The sequence below is a fragment of the Pongo pygmaeus genome, chromosome 1 (genome assembly GCF_028885625.2).
Source record: "Pongo pygmaeus isolate AG05252 chromosome 1, NHGRI_mPonPyg2-v2.0_pri, whole genome shotgun sequence".
NCBI lineage: Eukaryota > Metazoa > Chordata > Mammalia > Primates > Hominidae > Pongo > Pongo pygmaeus.
Window position 1 is genome coordinate 72,969,899 of NC_072373.2, and position 26,149 is coordinate 72,996,047.

The 26,149-nt window shown below is 41.9% G+C and overlaps 1 protein-coding gene across 1 annotated transcript in view; it reads left to right on the forward strand.

Moving 5' to 3' along the window:
• The window catches only part of ASTN1 (astrotactin 1), a 315,948-nt gene that overhangs the window by 217,207 nt on the left and 72,592 nt on the right, over positions 1–26,149 (forward strand). The window contains exons 10-16 of the mRNA XM_054448052.2: positions 267–404; positions 921–1,071; positions 9,407–9,573; positions 12,633–12,827; positions 14,744–14,871; positions 22,345–22,449; positions 24,349–24,537. Coding sequence (XP_054304027.1) covers positions 267–404; positions 921–1,071; positions 9,407–9,573; positions 12,633–12,827; positions 14,744–14,871; positions 22,345–22,449; positions 24,349–24,537 — 1,073 coding nt within the window. The remainder of the gene's footprint in view (positions 1–266; positions 405–920; positions 1,072–9,406; positions 9,574–12,632; positions 12,828–14,743; positions 14,872–22,344; positions 22,450–24,348; positions 24,538–26,149) is intronic.

Genomic DNA, 26,149 nt, shown 5'->3' on the forward strand with positions numbered 1-26,149 from the left:
GAACTTGCTTTTTATGACTTGATAAAAACTACTTCTAGCAACTAGTGAGCAGGCACCATAATCACTTCTCCAGCTGCCTGGCCATATGAGCAAGGGTTGGCCTCTCTGTCTCCTTAGAACTTAGTCATTGCACCCATAAAAAGGCAATCTTTCTGAAGAGGACTACAAAGGGTGAGAAGAAAGCGCTGGTAATGAAATGCCAGATCCCCCAGTGGTGAGTGGTTATGCCTGCAGTCATGACCACCTGGCACTGGGTGTCCCTGCAGATTCACCTACACCCTTGGGGAGGGCATGTGGTTGCCCCTCAGCAAGAGCTTTGTGATTCCACCAGCCGAACTGGCCATCAATCCATCAGCAAAGTGCAAGACAGACATGACCGTAATGGAAGATGCTGTGGAGGTCAGGTGAGTCTGGCTTCAGGACTGAGGCCTGCAATTGGCTTGGGAAGCAGAATGAGAAACTACCTGTAGGTTCTAGGTGCTGGGGAAGGAGTCACAACAAGCTAAAAGGAAAAATTGGCAGGCAGCCTGCAAATTCCCCCTATGTTGTGCCAGGATTTGCTTTTTATCTGGGTCAATATTGCACATCCCAAGGCTCATTCACTGGAGGAAGACATAAAATTAGAGTTTGTAAGCACTTCTCACATACGCTAAGGACTGACAGGCAATAAAATGTTAATTTACTTGCCCAAGTTTAGACCTCTTTCTTTGACCAGGCGTTACAGCCTTGGCTCATTTGCTAGATACAGAGAACGCCCATCATTTTTTAGTACGAGGCTTGGAGTATAGTTGATCTTCAATTTTTGTAAGAGAGAGTGAGATACAATTCAGTTGAGTAGATAGGAGCATGGAATGTAACGCCACTTGTTGCATCTGGAATCTCCTTGACTCCTCCCTGCCTCCCACTCTTTCTCCCCACAGAGAGGAGCTGATGACTTCATCCTCCTTCGACAGCCTGGAGGTTCTCTTAGATTCCTTTGGGCCGGTGCGCGACTGCAGCAAAGATAACGGGGGCTGCAGTAAGAATTTCCGCTGTATTTCAGATCGCAAGCTGGACTCCACTGGTTGCGTGGTAGGTCTGCCCTGCAAGCTAGTAGTTTCTGTTTGGGGATGGGGAGGAAGGCATGGGGGAAGACACAATACAGATATATAGGGAAAAATGTGCTGTGATCCCCTGTTGTAAACACCATGTAGTGTAAATTAGGTATTTTCTCTTAATAAGGATGAGAAGGTAATCATGAATCAGTTAGTCAAGAAGTTGTTATGGAGTACCTACTATGTGCACTATAACTATTCAAGAAAAAATTCGTTGATAAGAACTAAATAATTGCTTAATTGTATGACATTGATTCTAAATGTAATAGAAAATTTTAGGAGAAATCTACCTAAAACTAGAGTGATGAAAGAAGTAAGTTATGCCAGGAATGGTAGTGAAAAAATAAAAATTAAAAAAAAAAAACTTTGTCCCCTCTGTGACCACAGCAATGAGCACCCGTTTCTTCAAAAATGGGCTTCTAAAGTACTTCGTTATCAGCTCTATGGACTCTGTTTATGGTGGCTGACTCACACCTGTAATCCCAATGCTTTGGGAGACCGAGGTGAGAGAGTCACTTGCAGCCAGGAGTTTGAGACCAGCCTGGGCAACACAGCGAGACTCTCATCTCTACAAAAAAAAAAAAAAGAAATGGAATAAATTTGCTGGGCATGGCAGTGTATGCTGATAGTCTTACCTACTCTGGAGGCTGAAGAAGAAGGATTCCTTGAGCCCAGGAGTTCAAGGCTGCAATGAGCTATGATCTTGCCACTGCACTGCAACCTGGGCAACAGAGTGAGACCCTGTCTCTTTAAAAAAATGTGATACTATTAACTAGCAAGACAATTTGGGCTACAGTGGACTGAGCTATCTCCCACATCATGGATGTGAAGACTGAACTGCGCCATGCAGGGAAATGGAGGCAGGAGCAGATGAAGCCTTTGGCTGCTGGCTCCTTTGTGTGGGCCATTCTTATGCCCATAGCACTATTGTCTGTTTCCATCCCTCCCTTCTTTGAAGGCAGAATGATATAGTCCTCAAGAGAGGAGAGAGAATGGGTCAGAGGAGGCAGGGAGGAAAGCCATTCGGATTGACAGCAGAGGAGACGAAGAGATGATTCACTGGTAGCTCTACTGGATTGGTGGTTGGAGCAGGAGCTTCTAGCTCTGGGGAGGATATGGTGCCCCATCTCTCTTTCCAATCTGACAGCTGTGCTTTGTGAGAGGACCCAGAGCAGGGACAAGCTGTGAGGATGCTGTGCTGATGCCATCTTTCCCCTCTCCTCTTCCCCATCACTGAGCACCTGTTCTGTTCAGGGAGCTACTCTCAATCAAAGACAGATATGTGCCTGGTACAGGGTGGAGTGCTCCCAGCTCTAAGGCCTCCCAAAATTTTACCTATGAGGCAGCAGTTGACAGGAGGCTGATTCATCTGAGAAGGAAGAGAAAATGAAGAAAAAGAAAAGGAGAGAGAGAGCACTGAGGGGCAGGTAGGAGGAGAACCTGTGGGTCCATGATAAGGAGGGGAAAGAAGAACGGGAAGGACTGTCAGGAAAATGCAAAGAACAGTGCTCTTTAGGTCATGCCTCCCAAAGGCAGCCAAGGAGGAAGTTGATGTACCACAGTGCCACCCTCCCTTTGGCTGGTCCACTCACATGTCTTAAGCAATGTGCTCCCAGCTGGGATCCTCAGCAGACAATTTCACTGTCTAATGGAGCTCCCAGCTGAGACACTTTTAAAAAAAGCTATTCAGCTTATATTTCTTCATCCAGATTTGACCCTTTCATTTCTTATTACTGTCTGGAGTCATTCTAAGTGCTGAAACACTGTGTGTTCATATGTGCACCTCCTTCCCTACCCTCTGTAGCCACTGCAATATGGGTTTGAGCATGCACATGCATTAACAGACAAACACAGGGTTAGGCTCACCCTCTTTTGCCACTTCTGTGTCCCTTCCTGAGATCCTCAGGGTCTGCCTGTCAGGTGCCTTCTGTTGGTGATCCTAGCCCCTTTTACTTGGCACGTAGCTATGCTGATGGATTTTTGTTCTTTTAACACTGATCTGTGAGACAGAGCTAGCAGGAATAGTTCTAATGAATATGCATTTGCAATAAGGCTGCTGCATTTTAGAATTGGAGCCACTGCAGAAAGTCACCCAGTTATACCAGTATTTGGTATTAGCATAACACTTTGAAGCCACTGGACCACGTGGCTTCTGCAGAAGGAGGGGCAGGCGGATTGGCAGACACACTCGATTTCCTTTTTCTCATTGGCTGGTGAAGCATAGGCTTCCTGAGGCAGGAGGACGGATGGGTGAGAGCTGATTCCCATCATGACCCTTGTGACTCCACTGAGAAGGTCAGAAACTTGACCTTGAGCCTGACCCATCTCCAGTGAGCATCGGTGCTGTCCTAAAGCTCTGATATATCAGCAGAGTGGTCCCTTGTCATCTGGAAGTGGACCAGGGACAAAGGTATCAGCTGAACCATCTGCAGTTTGCAGAGCATTGGCCCACCTTCCTCCTCTCCACATAAACTTTACCTTTAGTCCTCTGGGTGCTGAACTGAAAGGCTTCCCAAGAAAGGCCTATTTTTATGAAAGGAGAGAGAGATAAGAAACTCAGAACATGCTGACTCTTAAGGAACCTAAGGAAGGAGCAGAGATGTGGGCAGAGGCAGAGCATACACCCTTATATTTTCCTGGCTGAATTCAAACCTGACAGGTGGGATTCTTGTTTGGTCCGCATAGGCTGCTCAACCTTCATTCTTTCTAGGAAGCAGGACATGTTTCTCAGTTATGCATGGACTCCTACAGGGTTAATTGCTACACAGTTAATTGCCCTATTGTTTATATAGTCTCTGAGGACAGGAAACAAATATCTGTGAAAGGCACAGACCTGTACAAACCACAGTCACACCATTCCAAGCCAGACTGCTCTCCATTACCCACAGATTGCTGAAATTTCATGAGGGTTCCAAGCATCATGGTCAGCTACCCACTGCTGATGACCAACTCTTACTCATTGTTCTTAGTGTGCAAGGTAAGAGCTGTGTTCCTTACTGGTGATGTACAACAGCAGCAGTTCTCTGGTCTATTGAGTGAGCCCTATAGGGTCTTTCAAGAGTACTTATAATCTTAGTGCCTCTGTAACAAATTACCACAGAAGTAGTGGCTATAAGTTACACACATTTACTGACTTACAACTCTGTAGATGAGAATTCAGCTTGAGTCCCACTGGGCTAAAATCAAAATGCCACCAGGACTGCAATTCTTTCTGGAGGCTCTATGGGGAATCCATTCCCTTGCCTTTTGCAGATTCTAGAGTCCACCCAGATTTCTTGGCACGTGACTCTTCTCCATATTTAAAGCCAGCAACAGTGCATTTTTCTGACCATTTTTCTGTAGCACATCCCCCTGTCTCTCCAATTCTGCCTCCTCTTTCCACTTTCAAGGACTCTTGTGATTACATTGAGCCCACCTAGATGATCCAGGGTAATGTCTCCATTTCAAGATCCTTAATTTAATCACATCTGCAAAGTCGCTTTTGCCATGTGAGGTGATATCTTCACAGGTTTCTAGGATTATGCCAGGGACATCATTGGAGGGAGCAGCCATGGGAGATGGCAGTGGGGATTGGAGCAGGCTTGGCTGGCAGGACTTCAGCCTCCCTGCTCTGAGCTTTAGCCAGTATATCTTCACCCTTATCAAGTTTATCTATTGAGGTTTCATATACAATTTTGTTTGAATCTTTGAAAATGATTTCTAATGCAATGAAAAAGAGGAAAACCCATGCTCTAATGCTCCTTCTTTAACTTCACACTCATTCTGAAAGTGGCCAAAAAATGCCTTAGCTTTGTAAGACGTAAGAATGTACACAGGTGAGCAGCCTGTGCCATGGAAGGGGAGAAATCGGGTGCCCACTTTCTCATGTATTGAACACATGACCTTCCTTGCCAGAGCATTATGCTCTAATGAGCTTTGAATTACCCAATGACCCTGCCGCCCTTCCCTCCACATGCTATCTACAATGGTTTCCCATGAAATGTGTCATTTCACCTCTACTGGAGCACAGATGTGCGGAGACCATCACAGATTACCATCTCTCTCTCTATAGGACAGTAAGCAGAAGAGTGTGCCTCAGAGGCTTCCAGAGAAATGGAGGCAGGAAGCTATCACTGCTGAAATATAAATTTAACTCCATCAAACTTTTCCCCTTGGGAGAAGTCCTGCATGGCTTGAGCCTGCAAGTCAGAGCCCATCAAAAAGTTTGGGAATCATTATTTGTAAAAGAAGTGAGGTTGCCATTTAGTAAAAGAGAACCTATTTCTAATAGGAATTATAGTTGCATGTCTTATGAATCATCTAAGGTAAGGTGAGGCAGGATTGGCTGCAAGAATCTATCCCTTTTCTCCCAGAGGCCCTGAATATGTTCATGGATTTATCTCTCATACTCATCTCCCAACAGAGCACCCACTTCATAATCTGGAATGGAAGTATGCATCTTAGTGAGTCTTAGTGAGATTTGATCAGCCTCCTAAGTAATTAATCAACTAAAAATCACTGGTAGGAAAAGAGGGGAAAGATGACAAAGAAAAGGAGTTGAATGGGAAAAATCATTTTAATCTCATTAGCAAATTATGCCTTAGACCACTAATAAGTCAAGAAGACATGAGCATCTCAAGAAAGATGATTAACCTTGTGTATTTTAGGGGTCACTGAAATATGAGCTCATTTGTTCAACCTTTCTGTTAGGGGAGGGCTGTTGCCATAATAAATGGAGTTTTCTTCTTAAGCCTGTAGTTTATAAAGTCCCTGGGAATGCTAAATATAACCTATGCAAAGAAGAGTTAATATATGACCTTGGGGGTCTCTCTTGATCAAACAGTTCTCTTTCAAGGAATAAGTGGAGGCATTGTCCACAGCCAGAAGAAAAGAATATCCAGCCCTTGCAAACAGAAAATGCATGCTTCTCCTGGAGGCAGGATTTCTTCCTGACAACAGGACTCTGGCAACAAACACTTCTAGGACGAAGGGCATGGTTTGGAGACTCTGGTTTCTTTGTACTTAGCTATAGATTTTGAGGAAACCCAGAATGTGGATACAACAGCAGAAAGAAGATTCAGGCAAAAAACAAAACAAAGTTTTACCTTAGGAAACTCCTTAAAGAATGTGTGTTCTGGTTCCCAAGGGTTAAGAAGAAAATTATTTTGGGTTTTAGCCTTTTTTTCTGGAAATCTTTCTAAAATGTTTTACTCAGAACTGCAACCTAAGGAAGTTCCAGTGCAGTAGGGATAATTGCATCTTTTTCAGTGGTTGAGGATCTTGACTCGCCATCAAGGTCGTCACTCTGGACACTTATAATGTTTTGTCCTAAAATATTTACATTCAGTATTTTGGTACTTCGTGTGTGTGTATGCATGCATGTGCATGTGTGTGTGTGTGTATGTGTGTTTGAAAAGAGAGAGAGAGAAAAAAGAAAGAGAGAAAGAAAATACTAGGCTGAATCTACAAAACTGTAACTGACCCCAGAATACACTCTGGGAATTCCTTAAAGCAATCAACAAATCTACAGGGTTGCTTTGCTTTGTTGACACATTGACTTTGTTTCTTTAGGGATTCTCATGAATCCAGATTTTATCATACTAGAGAAGCAGCATGGCGGAGTAGATGGAAAACACACACGTTTTCAGGACAGACAATCTAGGCCCAAAGTCTGATCATGCCATTTTCCACCACTGGGACCCTAGACAAGTTACCTCATCTTTCTGAGTCTAATTTTCCTCATCTTTAAATTGTAGGAGATGAAATGTACCTGTGTTATTGAGTTGAAGATAACATATGTAGACCATTCTACACAAAGAATTGCTTAATTTCTGATAGCTGTTAATACTATTTTTGGCTTTACTGATAAGAAAAAAAAAAAAGAAAAAAAACCTGGACAAGACAGCTAACTGTCTTTTCTGCAAGTTTCCTAAGAGAGTATGAATTTCAGCTGGTCCAATTTGGGATAGCAGTGGTCATCTAGACATTAAAGCCAGGCAAGATGTGGTTTTGGAATTCTGAAACAAAGCCTGCTCATGTTTCATTCAACAAAGTCTTTGTCAAAAATCATGCTTGAAGGAGATCTCTGAAAAAAAGCGGGTGGTTGGAAAGATGGAAACTACTGGCTAGTGACTGAGGTAGCTAGGTGGTACAAGGGCTGAAACCATATGAGGTGGGAATAAAAGAAGGACTGACTTTATCTGCTTAATGGCTTCTAGCAAGCTGTCTAGAAGGAGGGAAAAATAAACCAAACTCATGGCAACCAGTGCAGCCCATTCAATTCCAATCAAACTTCCATGTCTTCCAGGTTTCCATCCTGCATCCATGCCTAGGCAGCTGCACAGTGCTGAAGCCAGCTCCCTTCTGGTGGCACATCTGGCCTAACAGCTGTGTGGCCAAGGAATATGATTAGTGGGAGGCTAGCAAAACATGGGGGGCAATCCTCAGCTGCCTCATTTGCTTGTTTACCATCATCTGGAACAGCTGGGTTTGCACAGCACGAGGCAGCCCTTGGAAACTTCTTTAAATGCTGTCACCTTCCAGCATTCCAGCTGCCTTCATGGGTAGAAAGGGGGATGGACCAGGCTGGGAGCCTGGCAGGCCCACAGGGGGCCATTTATTTGGGAAATTACAGAATTAGTGTTAGCAAACAGTGCATATCCTGCCTGGTGATGATCTTCAACTAAGAAAGAGGAGGAAGGAGAGGTGAGTTTTCAGAGGCACACCTGCAGCAGCTGTGGGCTACTAAGACAAGGTGCTTGGCAGCAAAGAGAAAGTGCACACCAGGCAGTAGGGAGGGAGGGGAGATGTTTAACACTGTGTTTCATTGAGTTTAGAAAGTTTTGTTTTAGTTTGCTGTTGGTTTTGGAGGAGTGTGTTAACTTCTTGGTGGTATGTATACAGCATAGTCATTAAAAGCCCCAGCATTGGAGTCAGATCTGGACAGACCCCCAGCTCTGCCCGACTCTTGCTGCTTGACCTTGTGCCAGTTATTTACCTGCTTCCAGCCTATTAGAAAGGATTGGCTCTAATGCAAATGTACAGAATCTGTTGCACAAGCAGAAGGCGCAGGATGGGGAAAAAAAGTCATTGACTTTGAAACAGAGCCCAGTGCAGTGAGAAGAGTTTGTGAATTAACTGGCAATGTTAATGGTGTCCTTACCTTGAAATAGGGATAATATAGGGTATTGTGAGATAAAATACCTAAAGTACTTAAGCATAGTGCCAAACTCCTCATAAGTTGTTCAGTAAACGGTGACTACTGTGTAAACGGCTAAGCGTGGTGTGTGCTAATGATGAAGCAGCTAAGTCACGGACTCCACAGCCAACCTACAAAGGGTTCAAGCATGGTTCTGCCAGGAGCAGCTGTGTGACTTTAAGAAAGTGAAACTCTCTGTGCCTCAGTTGCCTCATATGCAAAATGGGGATGATCATACTGCTTACCTCCTGGGGGTGTTGTGAGGATCACATGAGTTAGTGAGCATGTTAGACCACTGCCTGGCATATAATAGGTGATGGGTAAGTGCCATAATTGCTCACCAAGTCCTTTTGTCTTCTCCTGGGAAAAGACATCCCTTCTTAGATTTTCTCTTTGCTGTAATTCTTGGGGAGTATATTACTGAGGACAAGTTAGTGCTGAAAAGCTAAATATTTTGCATTAAAAGCATCCAGCCAAACCCAACTGCAGCACCTGTGGGTGACCATATAGTAGGTACCCTTGTCCATGTGTCTTCCAAAGAGCATCCCTGACACAGGGAGGTGATGACACAGCTACTCCCATTATGAGAGCAACCCCCGTCTAAGCTTACAGGGAATGTTCACTTCCTCCTTCAGGCTGGAAGCCCTGGCTCAGTCCATTCCCCCCAACACTGCTGTTTGGTACCATTGTTGACAAAGGGCTTTAGACACTTAAAAAACTCTTAATACCACCAAGGCCAAACAGCAGCACTCCCTTCCCATAGCCCAGTGGAATCTTTGCAAATGCATTTTCATTCTGGCCCATCACTTCCACTCTCCTGCCAGCCAGAGGCCCGTTTGGGAGGCCAGTACACCTCGGCTGTGTCTTGCTACAGTGCTCTCTTCCAGCCTTTTTGGAGGAAGTGTCTTTAATGCAAATGTGTGTTATCAGTGTCTAGAAAGAAGAAGCAAGACGTCAAAAAAGGTCACTTGTTTTTAAAAGAAGTCAGCTGTGGTAGGAAATTCATGGATTACTTGCCAATGTTAATAGTTTCAAGGCTGAGTGCTACAAATTGGTGTCAGTGGTTACACTCAGTTCCCAGAGAACTCAGTTCCCCGATTCACTCACGTATGTGGATGCTTTCTGATTGTGCCAGTGCCCATCTGGACTCAGTCCCATGAAGGACAGCTCTGGCTGCTATGACCGCCACATCGGGGTGGACTGTTCCGACGGCTTCAACGGCGGCTGTGAGCAGCTGTGCCTCCAGCAGATGGCGCCCTTCCCGGACGACCCCACCTCGTATAACATCCTCATGTTCTGTGGGTGAGTTGAGCTGCCAGCGAGGCCACCTGGCGTCCATCTGTCCCAGGACGCAGGACTTTCAATGCTACCTCCAGGAAATGTGAGTGAATAGGTCACCCTAGGCCATCCCTTAGTCTCTGAGGAAAGAGCCTCTAGGACTGGAGGGGGAACATTTTTAAAGTCAGGGGGAACATTTTAAAGTTAGGTGGGACCTAAGTCCAGTGCAACCCCTATAGATGGGGAAACTGAGTCTGGGGAATTTACCTGCAAGGGGAAGTTAACTACATGGTTTACTTAAATCATTCTCCAATTAAACCAGCATTTTCCAAGTTGTGTTTTGAAAGGCTATGTTAATTAGGTGTTTTGTGACAAAAAGTTTTCATTGTTTAAAACTCGGGAAAGAGTGTGCAAAACTAGTCAATTCTCAGAAAAGGGGGGTGGTCTTTGTACAAATGGAAATTTATCTAAATTCTGCCCCCAAAGTCCCAGCATTGTGTGCGGCCACTCCTCCTGAGGCACAGCGATTCCTCCGTGTGAAGAGCACTTTCTTGCAGACAGGCTCTCCCACCCACCTCAGTTCATCTCTTCTCAGGATCACTCTGTGAGGGAGCAGGGCAAGCAATGCAAACCCATTTTACAGACAGAAAAACTAATGCACAGTGAGGTTAATGACTCCCTCAAAGCTGGGAAGATGGTGAGTGAGAAGATTAGGACTAGATTTAGGCCCTCCCTGATTTTTTAAAAGTTCTGCGGTTCTCTGGAAATTTAAATTTACACTGCTGACTGAAATTATATTTAAAGACATTTTATGCTATATTTATAAGTAAACAAAGATTCAGTTATTCTTCTACAGCCATAGTTAGCTTGTCTATCCTTCCCCCACTCTCCGTTCTCCCTCCTCTCCCTCCCCTCCCCTCTCTCTTCCGACCTGCTAAGGACAGAACTTACTTTATGCCACATACTGTGCCGACGACTGAGCTGCAAAGATAAGTAACGTACAGTTCTTGCCCTCAAGGACCTCACAGTCTGATAGGCTTGCAATGATAATCAATGTTTATAGTCATAAAACTCGGCTGGATTGTTGCCCAAAGCCAGTGCCTGCTGAATAATTATGTAATGTTATTTTATTGTGTTTCATTTTATTTCTTTGCAATTGAGCCATTTTCATATTCAGTTTCTTTTAAACTCTCACACCATAAATGGAAGCTTGCTCCATATCTTAATATTCTCTGTAATGTTATCATTAGGGTTGACCCATTTCAATTAATAGAGGTCAATTCAGCCAAAGTTACATAAATGTATTTATTTAATAAACATATATTTGAGCACCTACTTTGCACAGAGAACCTTGAGTGTCAGGTGTAGGAAAAAGAACAGGATACCCGATCTGATCTTTCCCCTCAAAGGAGTTTACAGTGGGACACATGATCAGGACAATGAGGAAGATGAGGCAGTGTGAAAGGGGAAGCTGTCCAGATGTTCAAGGTGGACTGAGAGGGAACCAGCCAGCTTCAGAATTCTTCCTAGAAACACTGTTATTGCTCCAGGAAGGAACCGCTTCACTATCTTGTCCCAGACCTAAGCTGGTGCCATGGAATCCTCTGGGAATCTTGAGTCACATCTATTTCCTGGACTAATGTAGTGGGACCTGGACTGGATTTCTTCCCTGTTTCAATAAGAATCAGACACACGTGTGTTTAGCACTATCCAAGGTACTATATATAGCCTGCCGAAGAAGTCCTTGATTTGAGATTCTTATATAAAGACCAAATCACATACATTTATAATTAAAGAGCTCTAATCACATCTGTTCACACAAATATATAAATGGTAAATGGAAAAAGCAGTTAAAGTTGCATGAACATGGGCCTGATTTGCACCTCTACTTCTACTAATAATAACATGTAATGAACACTAGCTATATGTTAGGCATTGCATAAGCTCATTACATGCAGTCTCTCAATCTTCTCAACAACCCAGTGAAGCAGCTACTCTTTTCGCCTTTCTACAGTTTTGGAAACTGAAGCTCAGAGAGGTTAATCAGCTGGCCCAAGGTTTCCCTGTAAAGGACAAAGTCACTGCTATTACAATATTGCGTCTCACTATATTATTCCTTGTTCCTCTACATAAGACAGAGTTCTTTATCTTATCATAACAATGACTGTGGGTAGGAATAAATGATGTGCTTTAATATCGTGAGCATCTTTAAATTCTAAATTTGGTGTATGTCCAATGAGAGACCCAGATTAAATCAATATTCTTTTTTAATGACAGTCTTATGAAAAAAGTTCTTACTTTAGCTAACAAATGTAAATTCTTCTCACTATAACTACAAATAAGGTCCAATTAATGACTTATGAGTTGCTGACCCACATTTACTAACATTGATGTTGCTTTTCCATCCTAATGAGGAGGATGCCAAGGAAGCAGTTGTTGGTTAATGGTGCACATGGCATTCACACTGTGTGCTCTAGGGTCTATTTAGTTCAGGAAGGCTACTCCTAATGGAGGAGGAGTTTTTATGGGTTGATATTGTGTTTGGATACGTTCAAACAGAACAGTGCCAGGAGATGATAAATCTTTCTAATTTCTTAGTTTACTTGTCACAAGACCAGATTAGAAAGTTATTAATTTCTTAAGCACAGTGTCATTCCTTTTGCTGCCTAATTACCCTCCAAACAAACGCAGGGTCTGACCATGTAGATGGTTCTTAAGAAAAGCTCTAGGATATCTTGGATTTAAATATGCTAACTCATTTGCAAGCTTATCTTCAGTGATTCTTACCCTGACCTATTTGGGTAACTGTACAGTTATTAGAGGAGAGGCTACTCTAACGTTCTGACAGCACTTCTCTGCATAGCAAAGGTGAGAGATTTAGTCTGATCACATGATGAAAGGAGCCTCAGTTTACAGGCTTAAAAAACCAATGAGTCAAAATCAAATTGGAATATAACTTGGAAATCTAATCTTTGGTGATCCAACATGCTCTCAAAGGCATTTCTTCCCAATATACAGGGTTGACTTGCCTGCATGGGTCATTGATGGAATAACTTCTTATATGGAGCTCTCCTCTGTGCTAGATGCATCGAGGACTACAAGCTCGGTGTGGATGGACGCTCTTGCCAACTCATCACGGAGATCTGTCCAGAGGGAAGTGACTGTGGGGAAAGCAGGGAGCTTCCCATGAACCAGACCCTCTTTGGAGAGATGTTCTTTGGTTACAACAACCATTCCAAGGAAGTGGCTGCTGGACAGGTGCTGAAAGGAACATTCAGGTAAACCTCATATACATAGAACTGATTGTTCAAGGCTGTTGGTGGACTTTCTCTAAAGAGCTTTGCACTAGCATAAAGCTTTATATCTTGGAGCAGGGTAAATATGATATGCCTAGAGGAATAGACTACATTCTTACCCTTGGTCTTCTCCAAGTCTACATTCCTTCTTCCAGAATCCAAGAACCATGCTTAGTTTGGATTAACAGTAAAGTATTAAATGAGATTTTACTTTGCCCAGGCAGGGACTGGAAGATTTTGCATGGAAGCCCGCACAAAAATGCTCAAGCTCCATTTCCCTATGAATGGAAGCATCAGTGTGTGAGTCAGTCTAGAACAGCAGTCTTCACAGTGTCATCCAAGGACACCTAAGGGTTCCAGGAACCCTCCCAGGGTATATCCAAGGTCCTGCCTTTTCCAACTACAGAAAGGCTGAATTTTCTTCCCATGCTTCAACCCAAACAAGATATTACAGTAAATTGAATTCAGATGTGAGAATCCAGCTATCTTCAATTGTTAGATATTTTTAAAATTTGCAAAAAATATAACTTCTCTCATGTTTTATAAAATATGTTAATATTGAATGAATTCATTATTATTTTTACGTGAATTAATAAATTTTTAAAATTTCTATTTTAATTTCTAATATTGTAAATGTTGATAGACATAATTGGGCCTTTTTATATAAATATAATAAAGCTACTTGGGGCCTTCAATTATTTTTAAGACTGTAAAGGAATCCTGAGAATAAAATGTTTCAAACCATTGATTTAGAATATTTCTAGGTGATTCTCCATTCAATGCCTGTCCCTGTTCTGCCTTGGACTATTTAAATACATCTTCTTAGAACCCATGGGAAAATATTTTCTGGGAGATGATGATGAGGAAGAGGAGGAAGAGGAGGAGGATGTCAGTATTATGATATGGACCAGCAGTTGACAGCAACCTGGGCCTAGACTCTTAGGAGCAAACTGATAGTCAATTTTCAAGACAGTTTTTGGAATCAGCTGCTTTTCTGTTGTAGACAGGAGACGTTACTAACATTTCCCCTTTTAGCCTGGGAATTGGTTTGCCAAAGGCAAGAAGTGAGGTGTCATCACTAATCTAGTGGTGGCTGAAGTCTTCACTGTAGTCTAGAAATGGGACTGAGTCTGCCTAGATCTTGTCGAGAGGAGGTCAGGAAGTAGGGACTGAGTTAGGAAAGAGGAAAGCATATTCTTTACCCTTTTGGTAGATCTTTTCAGCTGGTTTATTTCCCATTTCCGCCAGCCCTCACCCCACCAATCATACCCATTACATCTTACTCCTGACATGTATTTACAATGGGGTTCAGGGTGAAGGAAACTTCTTGGTTCAGAAAGAATTTTACATTGGGAGGCCATTTACAGTGGCTCATGCCTATAATCTCAGCACTTTGGGAGGCCAAGGTGGTGGGTGGTTCACTTGAGCTCAGGAGTTTGAGACCAGTCTTGGCAACATGATGAAACCCCATCTCTATAAAAGATACAAAAAATTAGCCAGGTATGGTGGCACATGCCTGTAGTTTCAGTTACCTGGGAGGCTGAGGTGGGAGGATCACCTGAGCCCAGGAGGTCAAGGCTGTAGTGAGCTATGATTGTGCCACTGCACTCCAACCTGGGTGACAGAGTGAGACAATGTCCCCCCAAAAATAATAATTTTACATTGCGGGTTGAAATTAGCCAGGCATGGTGGTACATGCCTGTAATCCCAGCACTCGGGAGGCTGAGGCAGGAGAATTGCTTGAACCCAGGAGGCGGAGGTTGTGGTGAGCTGAGATCCTGCCATTGCACTCCAGCCTGGGCAACAAGAGTGAAACTCCGTCTCAAAAAAAAAAAAATGCTCAGTAAGGAGTCAGGTTCACCTGAACACTCAGAAATGAAGGTCTACCCTGTTTCTAGGCAAAACAACTTTGCTCGTGGTTTAGACCAGCAACTGCCAGATGGTCTTGTGGTGGCCACTGTGCCCCTGGAGAATCAATGCCTAGAGGAGATCTCGGAGCCCACCCCTGACCCTGACTTCCTGACTGGTGAGTGTGCCTTCTCAACCTTATTCAACTGGCACAAACAGGCAGCTTCCTGCAGTTTCATAAAATTAAGATTTGACCTCACTTATTTTGGTTTCTAAGCCAGTGATTTCCTTCATACACAATAAAAGCTCAGCCATAAAACTGAATGCTAGTAGGATTATTTTTCAATAAAATTGTTGATATTATCATATAATCTCCTGCAAAGTGGTCCTAATAGTGTATTTTCTTGTTAGTTTCACAGAGATGCATTGAAAACAAATAAGATAATAGTTGCTTAGAGTTCTTGGGGGATTAGAGGAAGTGACCAGGTCACAGAGGCAGAGAGAGAAGCTAGATTGCTACTATCACCTAAATATCCATCATTGCTACTGTTGGGTTTCCTGGCAAGTATTTACCGAGCATCATGAGGAAATAGAAAATGACAGTTTTGTTGTCACATGACCCTGGGTTTGCATCTCTGCTACTTTCTAGCTGTGAGCCATTAGACAATAGAGTCTCACATGGTCTCATGGTCCCCCATCATAAGATGGGGATAATAATGCCTGCCCCTCAGTATTGTTTTGAGCCCAGCAGTATTCTTCCTTCAGACTCATTATGGAACAAACACACAGATAATTAGAAGAGGCAGGAATCTCTGGGTATGCTTGCCTGTGTCTCTGAAGACCCCCAGCTGGCACCTCCTGGACCAAGGAAGAGATTTCAAGGTGTCCCATGGACTAATGAGAGGCAGCTGACTGAGATTTGGCAACACTTGCTAGAAGACTAGACATGAGCTCAATTCCACTGATTGCTTTGTATGTTTCTCTGTTACACTTCTCCCTATTCATTCTGTCTTCCTTATTCAATACCTTTGTAGACCCAGAAAGTCTGAGACAGGTCTCAGTTAATTTAGAAAGTTTATTTTGCCAAGGTTGAGGATGTGCACCTGTGACACAGCCTCAGGAAGTCCTGACAACAATGTGCCCAAGGTGGTAAGGGCACAGCTTGGTTTTATGCATTTTAGGGAGACAAGACACATCAATCAATATATATATACACGAAGTACATTGGTTTGGTCTGGAAAGGTGGGACAACTGGAAGCAAAGGCAGGAAGACTCTAAGAGGTGAGGGGGCTTCCAGGTCACAGATAGATGAGAAACAAACGGTTGCATTCTTTTGAGTTTCTGATTAGCCTTTCCAAAGGAGGTGATCAGATATGCAATTATCTCAGTGAGCAGAGGGGTGACTTTGAATAGAATGGGAGGCAGGTTTGCCCTAAGCAGTTCCCAGCTTCACTTTTCCCTTTCACTTAGTGATTTGGGGGGCCCAAGATATTTTCCTGTCACACCTTCCCTTCCTTTTTTCTTCCTTTTCTAAAGAATGAGTTCAGCTAAGGGTAGGTCTCTTCCAGACATCAAGTTATGTTAAAAATGTGAGTTTAGACCTGAAAGGGAAGAGATATAGGTCTGTCTGATATAATATAGCATAGTGATTAACAGCCTCAGCTCTGGAGCCTGGCAGCAGGGCTTAGCTCCTCACTGGCTGTGTGATCTAGACACATTACTTAACTTCTCTGTGCCTCAATTTCTTGTACCTGTAAAAATGGGCATTCTAATACTATCCTCCTCATAGGATTGATATGAGGAATAAAAAATTCATATTTATAAAGTTTTTAGAACAGTTCCTGACCCATAGTGAGATCTATGTGTGTTGAATAAATAAATATTTAAAGGAAAAAAGAAAATAGTATGAAAACTATGAAGTAATATCTACCCTATAGAAAAGAAAGAGCAAGAGAAAAAACAATTACATATATTCTGGACCAGCAATAAATCTCTTCAAAATCAGTTGCCCTATGAAATATTACATGCACACACTCACATGCACACATACACACACCTGAAGAAATTAACTTGCAGCTTCTGGACATAGCCCTAAAGCCTACATCTCTGGCATTAGGGAATCTAGTTTCCTTGTTGCCACACCGTTTGGGCAGCACACACCACATGTGTGTGTAAAATGCCTTGAAGACGTGTGAGGTGGCACATTCAAATAGCATAGGTGCCACACCGGTAATAAGATACGTGGCTCTGTTTAAAGATCTGCAGGACACCTCTCTCACAATATAACTTATGGTGGAGAGAAGAGATTTTACTTCAGTTATGAGATAGCCAGGAAAGTCCTGGATGTTACCTGAAGCTTTTGGGGGGGAGAGGGTGGATAAAGCTGAGAAACATCAGAAAAACATGTGGTTGACTCCCCTTCTGTGGGAACAAGGAAAGATCCAAACCTGGTCCTCATTCACGATAGAAAGTTCTTCCTGCACATGCCATTGGACCTCTCCTAATTTGGCCCATTGGAGGCAAAAGGAATAGAAGGATGCCCAGATGGGATACTTTTATTTTGATGATCCCGAGGCAGTCAAATTTAAGCTTCAGATCACTTTAGCTCTAAAATCCTCTAAGCTAAAAGTATGGGAATCTTGACCTGGCTACTTTTCTACCTTGCCTTTGTTTTTTACCTATTTTTGTTAAGAAATGGTACCAGTTAAGCCATGGTCACATATTTCCTTTGATGTAAGCAGGGATTGGGTTTGTTTTAAAGCTGAGAATAACTGGAGGAATCTATTAAAGAGATACTTGGCCAAATCTTCCCCATGTTAACTCTAGTTCTGGGAACATTTTAATTATATCTTTCCTAGACTTATATAGGGAATCTTATATCATTTCACTCTATCTACTATTATAGGTCGTAATTCCCATAAATTTAGCTTAGAAGATTTTAGAGCTAAAGAGATCTTAAGAATCTTCTATATCAGCATTTCCAAGCATTTTTTTATTTGTTGTTTTTCTTATGAAAAGTCAGAGCTCCATTCATAAACAGGTTCTGCCTTCAAAGATGTTTGGAAAGAGTATCCTCCTCTCAGCAATAGACAACACCTCAGCATTAGAGAAGTTTCCTAGAAGCCCTGCAGTAAAGAAATCCTTTTCACTTTAAGCCAGCAATTCCCAAGTCTATTTAACTAGAGAACCATTTTCGCACATAACACCTATTTCTATCTTGCAGAATTATCAGTTTGAAGAACACACTGGAAAATACTGAACTACATGTCTTATCTTGCTGCTGGCTTCCCTCTTCATCAAAATAACAGGAGTTTTTGGTGTTATATGTTTTATGGAAATAAACAAAGACCAAGTAAATAAGAACAGGCAAAGGCTATTTATTTGGAGGCTTGCTATAGCCACCATCACTTGTATTTTGGCAGAGACTCAAAGGCAGGCAGAGGAGTGGAAAAGCTTTAGACAGAAAAAAGGAAAGGCTTCAAGTATGCCCATATTGGAGGCTGTCGGTTGAGAAAGTTGTAGGTGGCTTAACTAGAAGTGAGCATCCTATGTGATTAGTTAGGGGTGCATATTGTACTTTCTCTGGTTGGACTTAAGTGGAACTGGGAAAAAAATAGGGAAGTTGTCAGCTATTAATCAAGTCTGGGTTGTTTGATGTCAATTGTTATACTGGTTATTTTTTGGCTTCTTGGGCTGTTTGTTATGGATAGTGGTCTGACTTCCTATAAGTCTGACTTACAGATAGTAGACTGGCTTCCTAGGCTGGTTACTCTAGATAATGGATTGGTTTTCTGAGCTGGTTCCTGCGGATTGTGAGTCAGAGTTCTATTTTTATGTATAATCTGGTCATTGTCCATTTGTATATTCAGTCTTTCGGCTGAGAAAGAGAAGGAAGTCCAGAGGAGGTAGAGGAGGCTGCTGGCTGCATTTATAGGCCTGTTGGGTGACACAGTCATTAAATCTATGTGAAAGTTTAGACCTCTGGGCTCTTCAGAATTTTTTAAAGTTCATCCAAAGGGGACGGATTCTTGGCTTTAGAACTTTGGGGCAATATACATATATCCCTGACATTTCAGATAAAATAACAAGAAAAAGCTAGTGTCCTCCCTCCATCCTTCCCTCCTTCCCTCCTTCCCTTCCTCCGTCCCTCCCTCCCTTCCTTCCTTCTTTCCTTCCTTCCTTCCTTCTGTCCTTCCTTCCTTCCTTTCTTCCTTCTTCCTCATTCTTTCTTTTTCTTGCTTTGAATATTGCCCGTAAAGTCTGTTCAGTCATTCTTTTTTCAAGCATAGGTAGGAAAAATTAATGTTTTTTCTTGAAAAAACATAGTCAGAGATACTGCTTGAAAAAAGTCATTCAGCAGAAATGTGTCCCAATATAATAAAAGTCTTTTTAAAAAATTTGAACCTGACTGCCTGTCAAGGGCACCTTGAGAAAGTATGTCATATGGCTTACCTAGAAAATATGTATCTTTTAAAATACCCCTTTCTTTTTAACTAATGGAATTATTATCTGTAAGTAGGCATGGAAAAACACTTCTAAGCATTAACAGTTATGTAACTGTTCCCTGACTATGGTGTGGCATAAATGCATCCAGGAGAAATGTTGATCAGCTAAGTAATGGAGTTCAGTTGTTTGGCCCATTCTGGATGGATATGGAACACTGTTATCCCTCCCCTCTTCCCCACCCAACATCTGTGCTTGTTTCTTTGTTTTATCTTCCCTCTGTTGTTCTGGACTTAAAAGCCAAGGAAGTTATAACAAAAGCACCAATTAAGAAATGCCAAGTTTACGCAGTTAGGTATGATGAGAGAGAGGTAAGGAGGGTGATGGTGATAACATTATGGAGGCCATGTATGTGTATGATACTATGATACTTTCTCTTTTCTCAAAGAACTTTTTTTTTTTTTTTGAGATGGAGTCCCGCTCTGTCACCCAGGCTGGAGTGCAATGGCTTGAGCTCAGCCCACTGCAACCTCCGCCTCCTGGGTTCAAGCAATTTTTCTGCCTCAGCCTCCCTAGTAGCTGGGACTACGGGAACACACTACAACACCCAGCTATTTTTTTTTTTTTTAAGTAGAGATGGGGTTTCACCATGTTGGCCAGGCCAGTCCCAAACTCCTGACCTCAAGTGATCTGTCCACGTCGGCCTCCTAAAGTGCTGGGATTATGGGCATGAGCCACCGCGCCCAGCTTTCTCAAAGAACTTTTATGCCCATAATTTTATTTTGTTCTCACAACCTGCCTATAAGGTAGATAGGTTGAATACTATTATTTACACTTTTCATATATGAAAACAAGTAAATGAGTGGCCTCCCTAAAGTCATACAACTGGTAGGAATCCAAACTGAAAAGAAAGCAAGAGATCATCTCACCTAAAACTCTCACCTTACAGATGAAATAACTGGGAACCGAAAGATCCCTGAGCCAGGTAGCCAGAGAGGATAGTTAGGTTGCGAGAACAAGAAGTTATGGGTATGAAAGTGACTGTCATTTTGAAACTGCCTACTGCAGCAACACAGCCAGCCTTAGAGCTCAGGCTTTGCGATTTCTTTCCTGTTTCTTTTTCCCCTAGGAAATAATTCAATTAAAGGTGGCTTTGCCTAATAACTTGAAAAATTTTTATTTAGTGAGCTTGTTATTTTTTTATAAATAAACTTTTCAAACTAAAAGCAAAGCTGTTGAGCTGACCTAACTAGGCAATACTTGTTATTAAATAGTTCTACATATGATGCACATCTTATGCTCTAATAAAATGTACCTTTAAACATGTGACTGAAGTCTTAAACTTGTAAAGTTAGAATTCCATTTGTATGCTTTTGAAGTTAACATAGAAGTTAAAAGCCAAAGTATGTAGTAGTATGACTGTTGGTAGTCACAAAGATTAATGCCCTAAAAGAACATTTGAAAGGAAAGAATACTAAAAACCTTCTCTTAGTTTCAGGTAGCTTACCTTTGATTGCCTAAGACAAAATTTAAGCAATTGATTCACTAAGCACCTTTCCTGACCTTTTTTCTTTTCGCCTTACCAAAAATTATTCCCATATGATTCACACAGAAATGAAAATTTGGCAATTACTCACCTAATTTGATCAGGGTTGACAAGCAGCTAATTAATCCTACCTACTCTTCATCCAATTTAAGCATTAAATTAGTTGATTTAGCCTGAAAGAAACATGGGTCAAAATGGCAGGATAATTCACTGCATATGTATTATTGCCATTATATTTGTAGACATGCGCACACACCACACATTCTATGCATAATATATATAAATTTACTATATATTGCCCTTGTATTTGTATATATATGAATATGTACACACATATGCAAGTGTGTGTATATATTCCTATAACTTTCACATATAGCAAAGATTAAGCATAGAAATAAAGCTAAAATTGGTTTTCTAAACTTAGCAAGGCAATTTTTTTTCCTATGGCCTAATTATTTTGTTTTGGTAGCATTTATATTTATAGTAATGGCTAGAATTCAGACAGGATGACACTCTTTCTTCAAGGTACTCAAGGAAGAATAGCCCATTAATAACATCACTAAGAGGCTGTAAGGTTTTGTTTATTGAGAGTGACCTTGGACAACTAACTTAACTTCTCAGAGCCTCAGTTTTTCCATTAGTAAAAAGGAGACAACACACGACTATCACAATGTCTGGCACAGAGATGGCACTCAATATTAGGCTGTTCCTGCCCCTTAATGATTTAGTCACCCTGATACTGTTCCTTCTGGTAAAGAAGAAATAAGCATTGTCAGCCTGAGAGTAATTAAAACTTAAATACTGAACACAAATCAGTTAAATGAGACAGAAAAATCAATGTTATCAGGTATGTGAGCTGAGTCAATTACTGCAACCATTAAAGAGAGTAAAAATTGGATGTATTACAGTAAGCCTAGAGTTTACTATAAACTTGCTATGGGGATATTATAGCAGAATGAGTAAGAACTGCCGCCTGGCCTCAGACTCATCTGGAGCCCCATCCTGGCTTACCTGGTGTCTTAGGGACCTTATCTTTTTTCGCAGTACTTTTACGCTCACAATTTTATTTGTTCTCACAACCTGCCTGTAAAGTAGATAGGATGAATACCATTATCCCCACTTTTCAGATATCAAAATGCAAACAAATGAGTTGCATGGCCCTAAACCATACAGCTGGTAGAAATCCGAATTGAAAAGGAAGCAAGAGGTCATCTCAGTTAAGCCTCTCGCTTTACAGACAAAATGACTGGGCACCAAAAATCTGTTTGCCAGGTAGCCAGAGAGAGTGTAGTCAGGTTTTGAGAACAAGAAGTTATTGCGTATGAAAGTGACTATCATTCTGAAACTACTTACTACAGTAACATAGCCAGCCTTAGAGCCTCGATTTTCTCATTTATAAAATTCAGATAATAACATCTGTCCCACGAGGATCAAATGGCTTAATATATGTATGCAACGTGCTTAGCAAAATGTCTGGCATGGAGTAAGGGTTCAATAAATGATAGCTGTTGTTACTATGGTTCCAGAAATTCTCTTCATCAAAGAACATTTAATCATTTTCTCACAATTACAACACTTCGCCTCATAGAGGTGGGTCATGCTTTTTGATTTGGAACTTATGAATCAGTCTCACAACTCAGCTTATATCTCTACTGTCCTTAGGGATGGTGAACTTCAGTGAAGTGTCTGGATACCCTGTGCTGCAGCACTGGAAGGTCCGGTCTGTGATGTACCACATCAAACTCAACCAAGTGGCCATCTCTCAGGGTGAGCACTGCTGTGGGCTATCCTGCCCACCTTCCCTGGAACTTAGAAGTCCTTTCCAAGGGGAGAAGGCTTTGGTCCCATTGTCAAAGATGCAGCCTAAAATTTAGCTATTGCATGAGATGTGTGAGCTATTTACTCAGATTTATCCAGAAGAGCAGATGGCTAGAATCGAATTCTTTTCTAAGTAGAGATTACATTGCACATGTTATCTTGGACTACAGAAGAGAGGGAAAGGGCAAGACTGGAGCCATTGAAGGTATAATTTTTCCTGGGCTCATCCAGTATGTGGAGAGGATACATAAAAGCAGGCTTTTTACAAATTGACAGAATTAAGCATTCCAAATGCAAAAAGCATAATTAAGAGACTCCATACAATGAACTAAAAAAAGAGAGCAAGAAAGAGGGGGGAAGGAAAACCAGAAAGCAGCTTAATGCTCCTAAACAGCAAGTGAGTGAAATAAAGAGACTGAGAGATTGAGAGAAAGAGAGAGAGAGAAATAGATATTAGCTCTCTCTATATAGCTATAAGTTAAGCAGCAGTGAGTTCTAAACTTACTTACGGTTTCAGAGTCAGCAATAGGGAGGTAGAGCCTTAGGGCCAATGGGAGGAAGATAAATGATAGAGGACAAATAGAAAAGTTATGAAGTTAAGTGAGACAGAAACTCATAAAGGGTAAAGTTTTGTGCATAAAGACAATGCATTAAGGATACAGCACATTTTCATAGGACACAGGGGACCCAGAACTTTTTCTTTTTTAACACAAAAGAGTTCTTGGCAAGAAGTGATTGGGATGGGGACCTTACTGACAGAAACTCTTCTGGTGCAGCACATCTAGAAAGAACTAAGCTACTTTTCATTCTAGGAAAATATGATATTAGAGACTTTACTCCATTTACATAGTTAATGTGCACCCAGCACAGATGCTGTGCATATCAGGAGTTAACAATCAAATATCGCTGTTGCCACATGCCGTCCAAAGTCATACAATGGTGTCGCTGTGATGTGGATCTCAGCACTTGAGGTCTCAAGCTGAGCTAGACTTTACTTTGCCTTGATAGGAGACAGGTACGTAGAAAAGGAGACCGTGAAAAGCTAGCTAGATCCAAAAGGTATTGGATTTGGAAAATTTACCATAGGTCATCTTTCAGACAGATATACAGTAATTCTCTTAAAGAGAGACATCAAATCCAAGAAGATTTGCCTGCAGGGTTGGGGGAGAGGAGGCCAACAAATTTTCTCTTCCATTTGTCATTTCCCAGTCCTTTTATTTTAGAATTTCTGCAATAAAATAGGAGTGTATTAGTGACTTTCCTTTCTTCTGTCATTATCTTCTCATTGCCCATGTCTACATCTGAAGGCAGTATTTTGCAATTGCCTTTTTTGATCACTACTCACAGTTAGAATACATTTTGTATCGTGACCTTGCGTGTACACATACCCCCACATGCACACAACAGAAGTTTCATGAAGCGATACTTTATCTTCACGACGTGAAATGTTCTCGGCTGGTATTTGTGTTTCTATTTTAGACTATGCTAATTGTTTCTGCTTTTTTCAAATGCTATTATTTGAACTCACTAAATTGATTTAATGTCATGACCTGTGATTTTAAAAAAAAAAACAAACGTTGATTTAAAGGGGGCAGGAGTAGAGGTTTGGCAATGTTTTGCTTAACTTGGCACAAAGTTAATACAACCAACTGGCTTAAAAGATACTCACTTAGGAACTGAAATGTCTCATTTAGCTAAATGGAAACATTCACCAGACACTTCTAGCTAGCTCTCCCTCATTGCTTTGAGCCACACAGGCACTTCCATGCTTGGGACTGAATTGCCTGGGAATCCATGTACCCAAAATGTGAGCCCTCATTCTTACCCTTGTGTGATGCCTCTCCATAGCCCTCAGCAATGCTCTCCACTCGCTGGATGGGGCTACATCTCGCGCAGATTTTGTGGCGCTGTTGGACCATTTTGGCAACCATTACATCCAGGAAGCTATCTACGGCTTTGAGGAGTCCTGTTCTATCTGGTACCCAAACAAGCAGGTCCAGCGGCGACTCTGGCTGGAGTATGAAGACATCAGTAAAGGTGAGTGGCATGCTTGTTGGAAAATTCCGTACCTCATGCCAGTACCGGCTGCCTGCATACAATCTATAAGACCCATTTTAAGGAGTCTGTAGTAACAGGACTCAATCAGATTTTCCCCCAATGCTCTGTGCCCATCTTTAACATTTCCAAGGTTTGGTTGCAAAAACCAAATCTCAAAATCAAAATGTTTAGGGAAATTTAGATGCAGAATGAGGTCAAAACTGTAAGCTTACTATGTTAGTTATCACAGATAACTAACACAGAGTCCTCTAAAGGTTCTTGCCAGCCACCATCCATTTTGCTACCCTACAGAGGATAAAGTATCAGACTGCTTGTATAAAGTAGGAGAGAAGAAGCAGTGAGCGTGGTTCAGTCTCCAGGAGTCACACCCAACTCTGCCTGGAATCCCTTTATAGCAGCTACATACATAGTAAACCCCTTCTTGCTTCATCCTGCCCTCTGCATAGGCTCATAGGCTGATTTGTGTTATGAGGGAATCTCTATTGGCCAAGTGTTTATATAGCTCTGAATAACAGCCTCACAAATAAATGTTTGTCCACTGTCTTGACAGCAAGTTAGTGTTCAGTTCAAGTAAGTATAAGAAATTGGAATTTTTTATACCTTCTTGATTCACCCTCTGATATAGCAGGCATGGTGGTCAGTATATTTGTATCTGATCAACCAAGACTGCTTTAGAATTGCCATTCATGGAATTTCTCTTGAGTTTATCCACATGGCATTCTGATGAGGCCAAGTTGTGGATATGGGACTTGCTAAAGGGCAAGTGATGAATTAGCACAATAAAAACTCAAGAAATGGGTCATCTTAAGACTCAATGACCAAGGAAGGTCTCCTCTGAGATAAGGGACCTCTGCTGTCAGCAGGGCTGCCACAGGGGCAAGTATGTCTCTGTGACTGAGGTGCTGTTGGTTCTCTGAGCTCCACACAAATTCCTGTTTCGCCTTGCTGAAGAGGTAGCAGAGCTATGATGGCCTCTTCTCTGGCTGGGCACTTTCTCCCAGAAGAAACAAGAGATTTGTGTCTGGGCTACAGTGGCTGCAGTCCTTCATTCCCCTCAAGCCTTGATTCCTGTGAACTCAGAAACAAAACCACAGGCTTCTGCTATCTCTTCAACTTTAGAATCTTAACATTGTTCTGATTCCAATTTGCCAAGAGAGCAATGTAATATAAGCAAATGTAGATACTACCAGTTCCAGCTGGCAAAGCTTTCTTATGTTTTCATGCCAGAGCCTGAGGACTGAACCAGAGGGCTGAATCCTCTTCTATTTCTGTTTGCCAGTGGTTCAAGGATTTCCAGGGTCTCAGATTTCTGGAAGATAAGAGTCTGACCTTACCAAGAGCTCCTAGTTCTAGACCTTGCCTCTCTCCCAAGCAATGCAGTGTCCTTAAGGTTAAATACTGAATCCAAGAGGGAATTCTGTCCACGGTCTTGGCATTGTGCCCCACTCATCTTGATTGCAAGCCTTTCTTGCCAATCAGGGGCTAGTTTTGCCACAGTGTAAGTGTTGACTTTGGTTCTCTGAAATATGGTCTATATTAATCTCCTTGCTTGTTACTAATCTTAAAAGACATTCAAACATTTTAGTAGGTC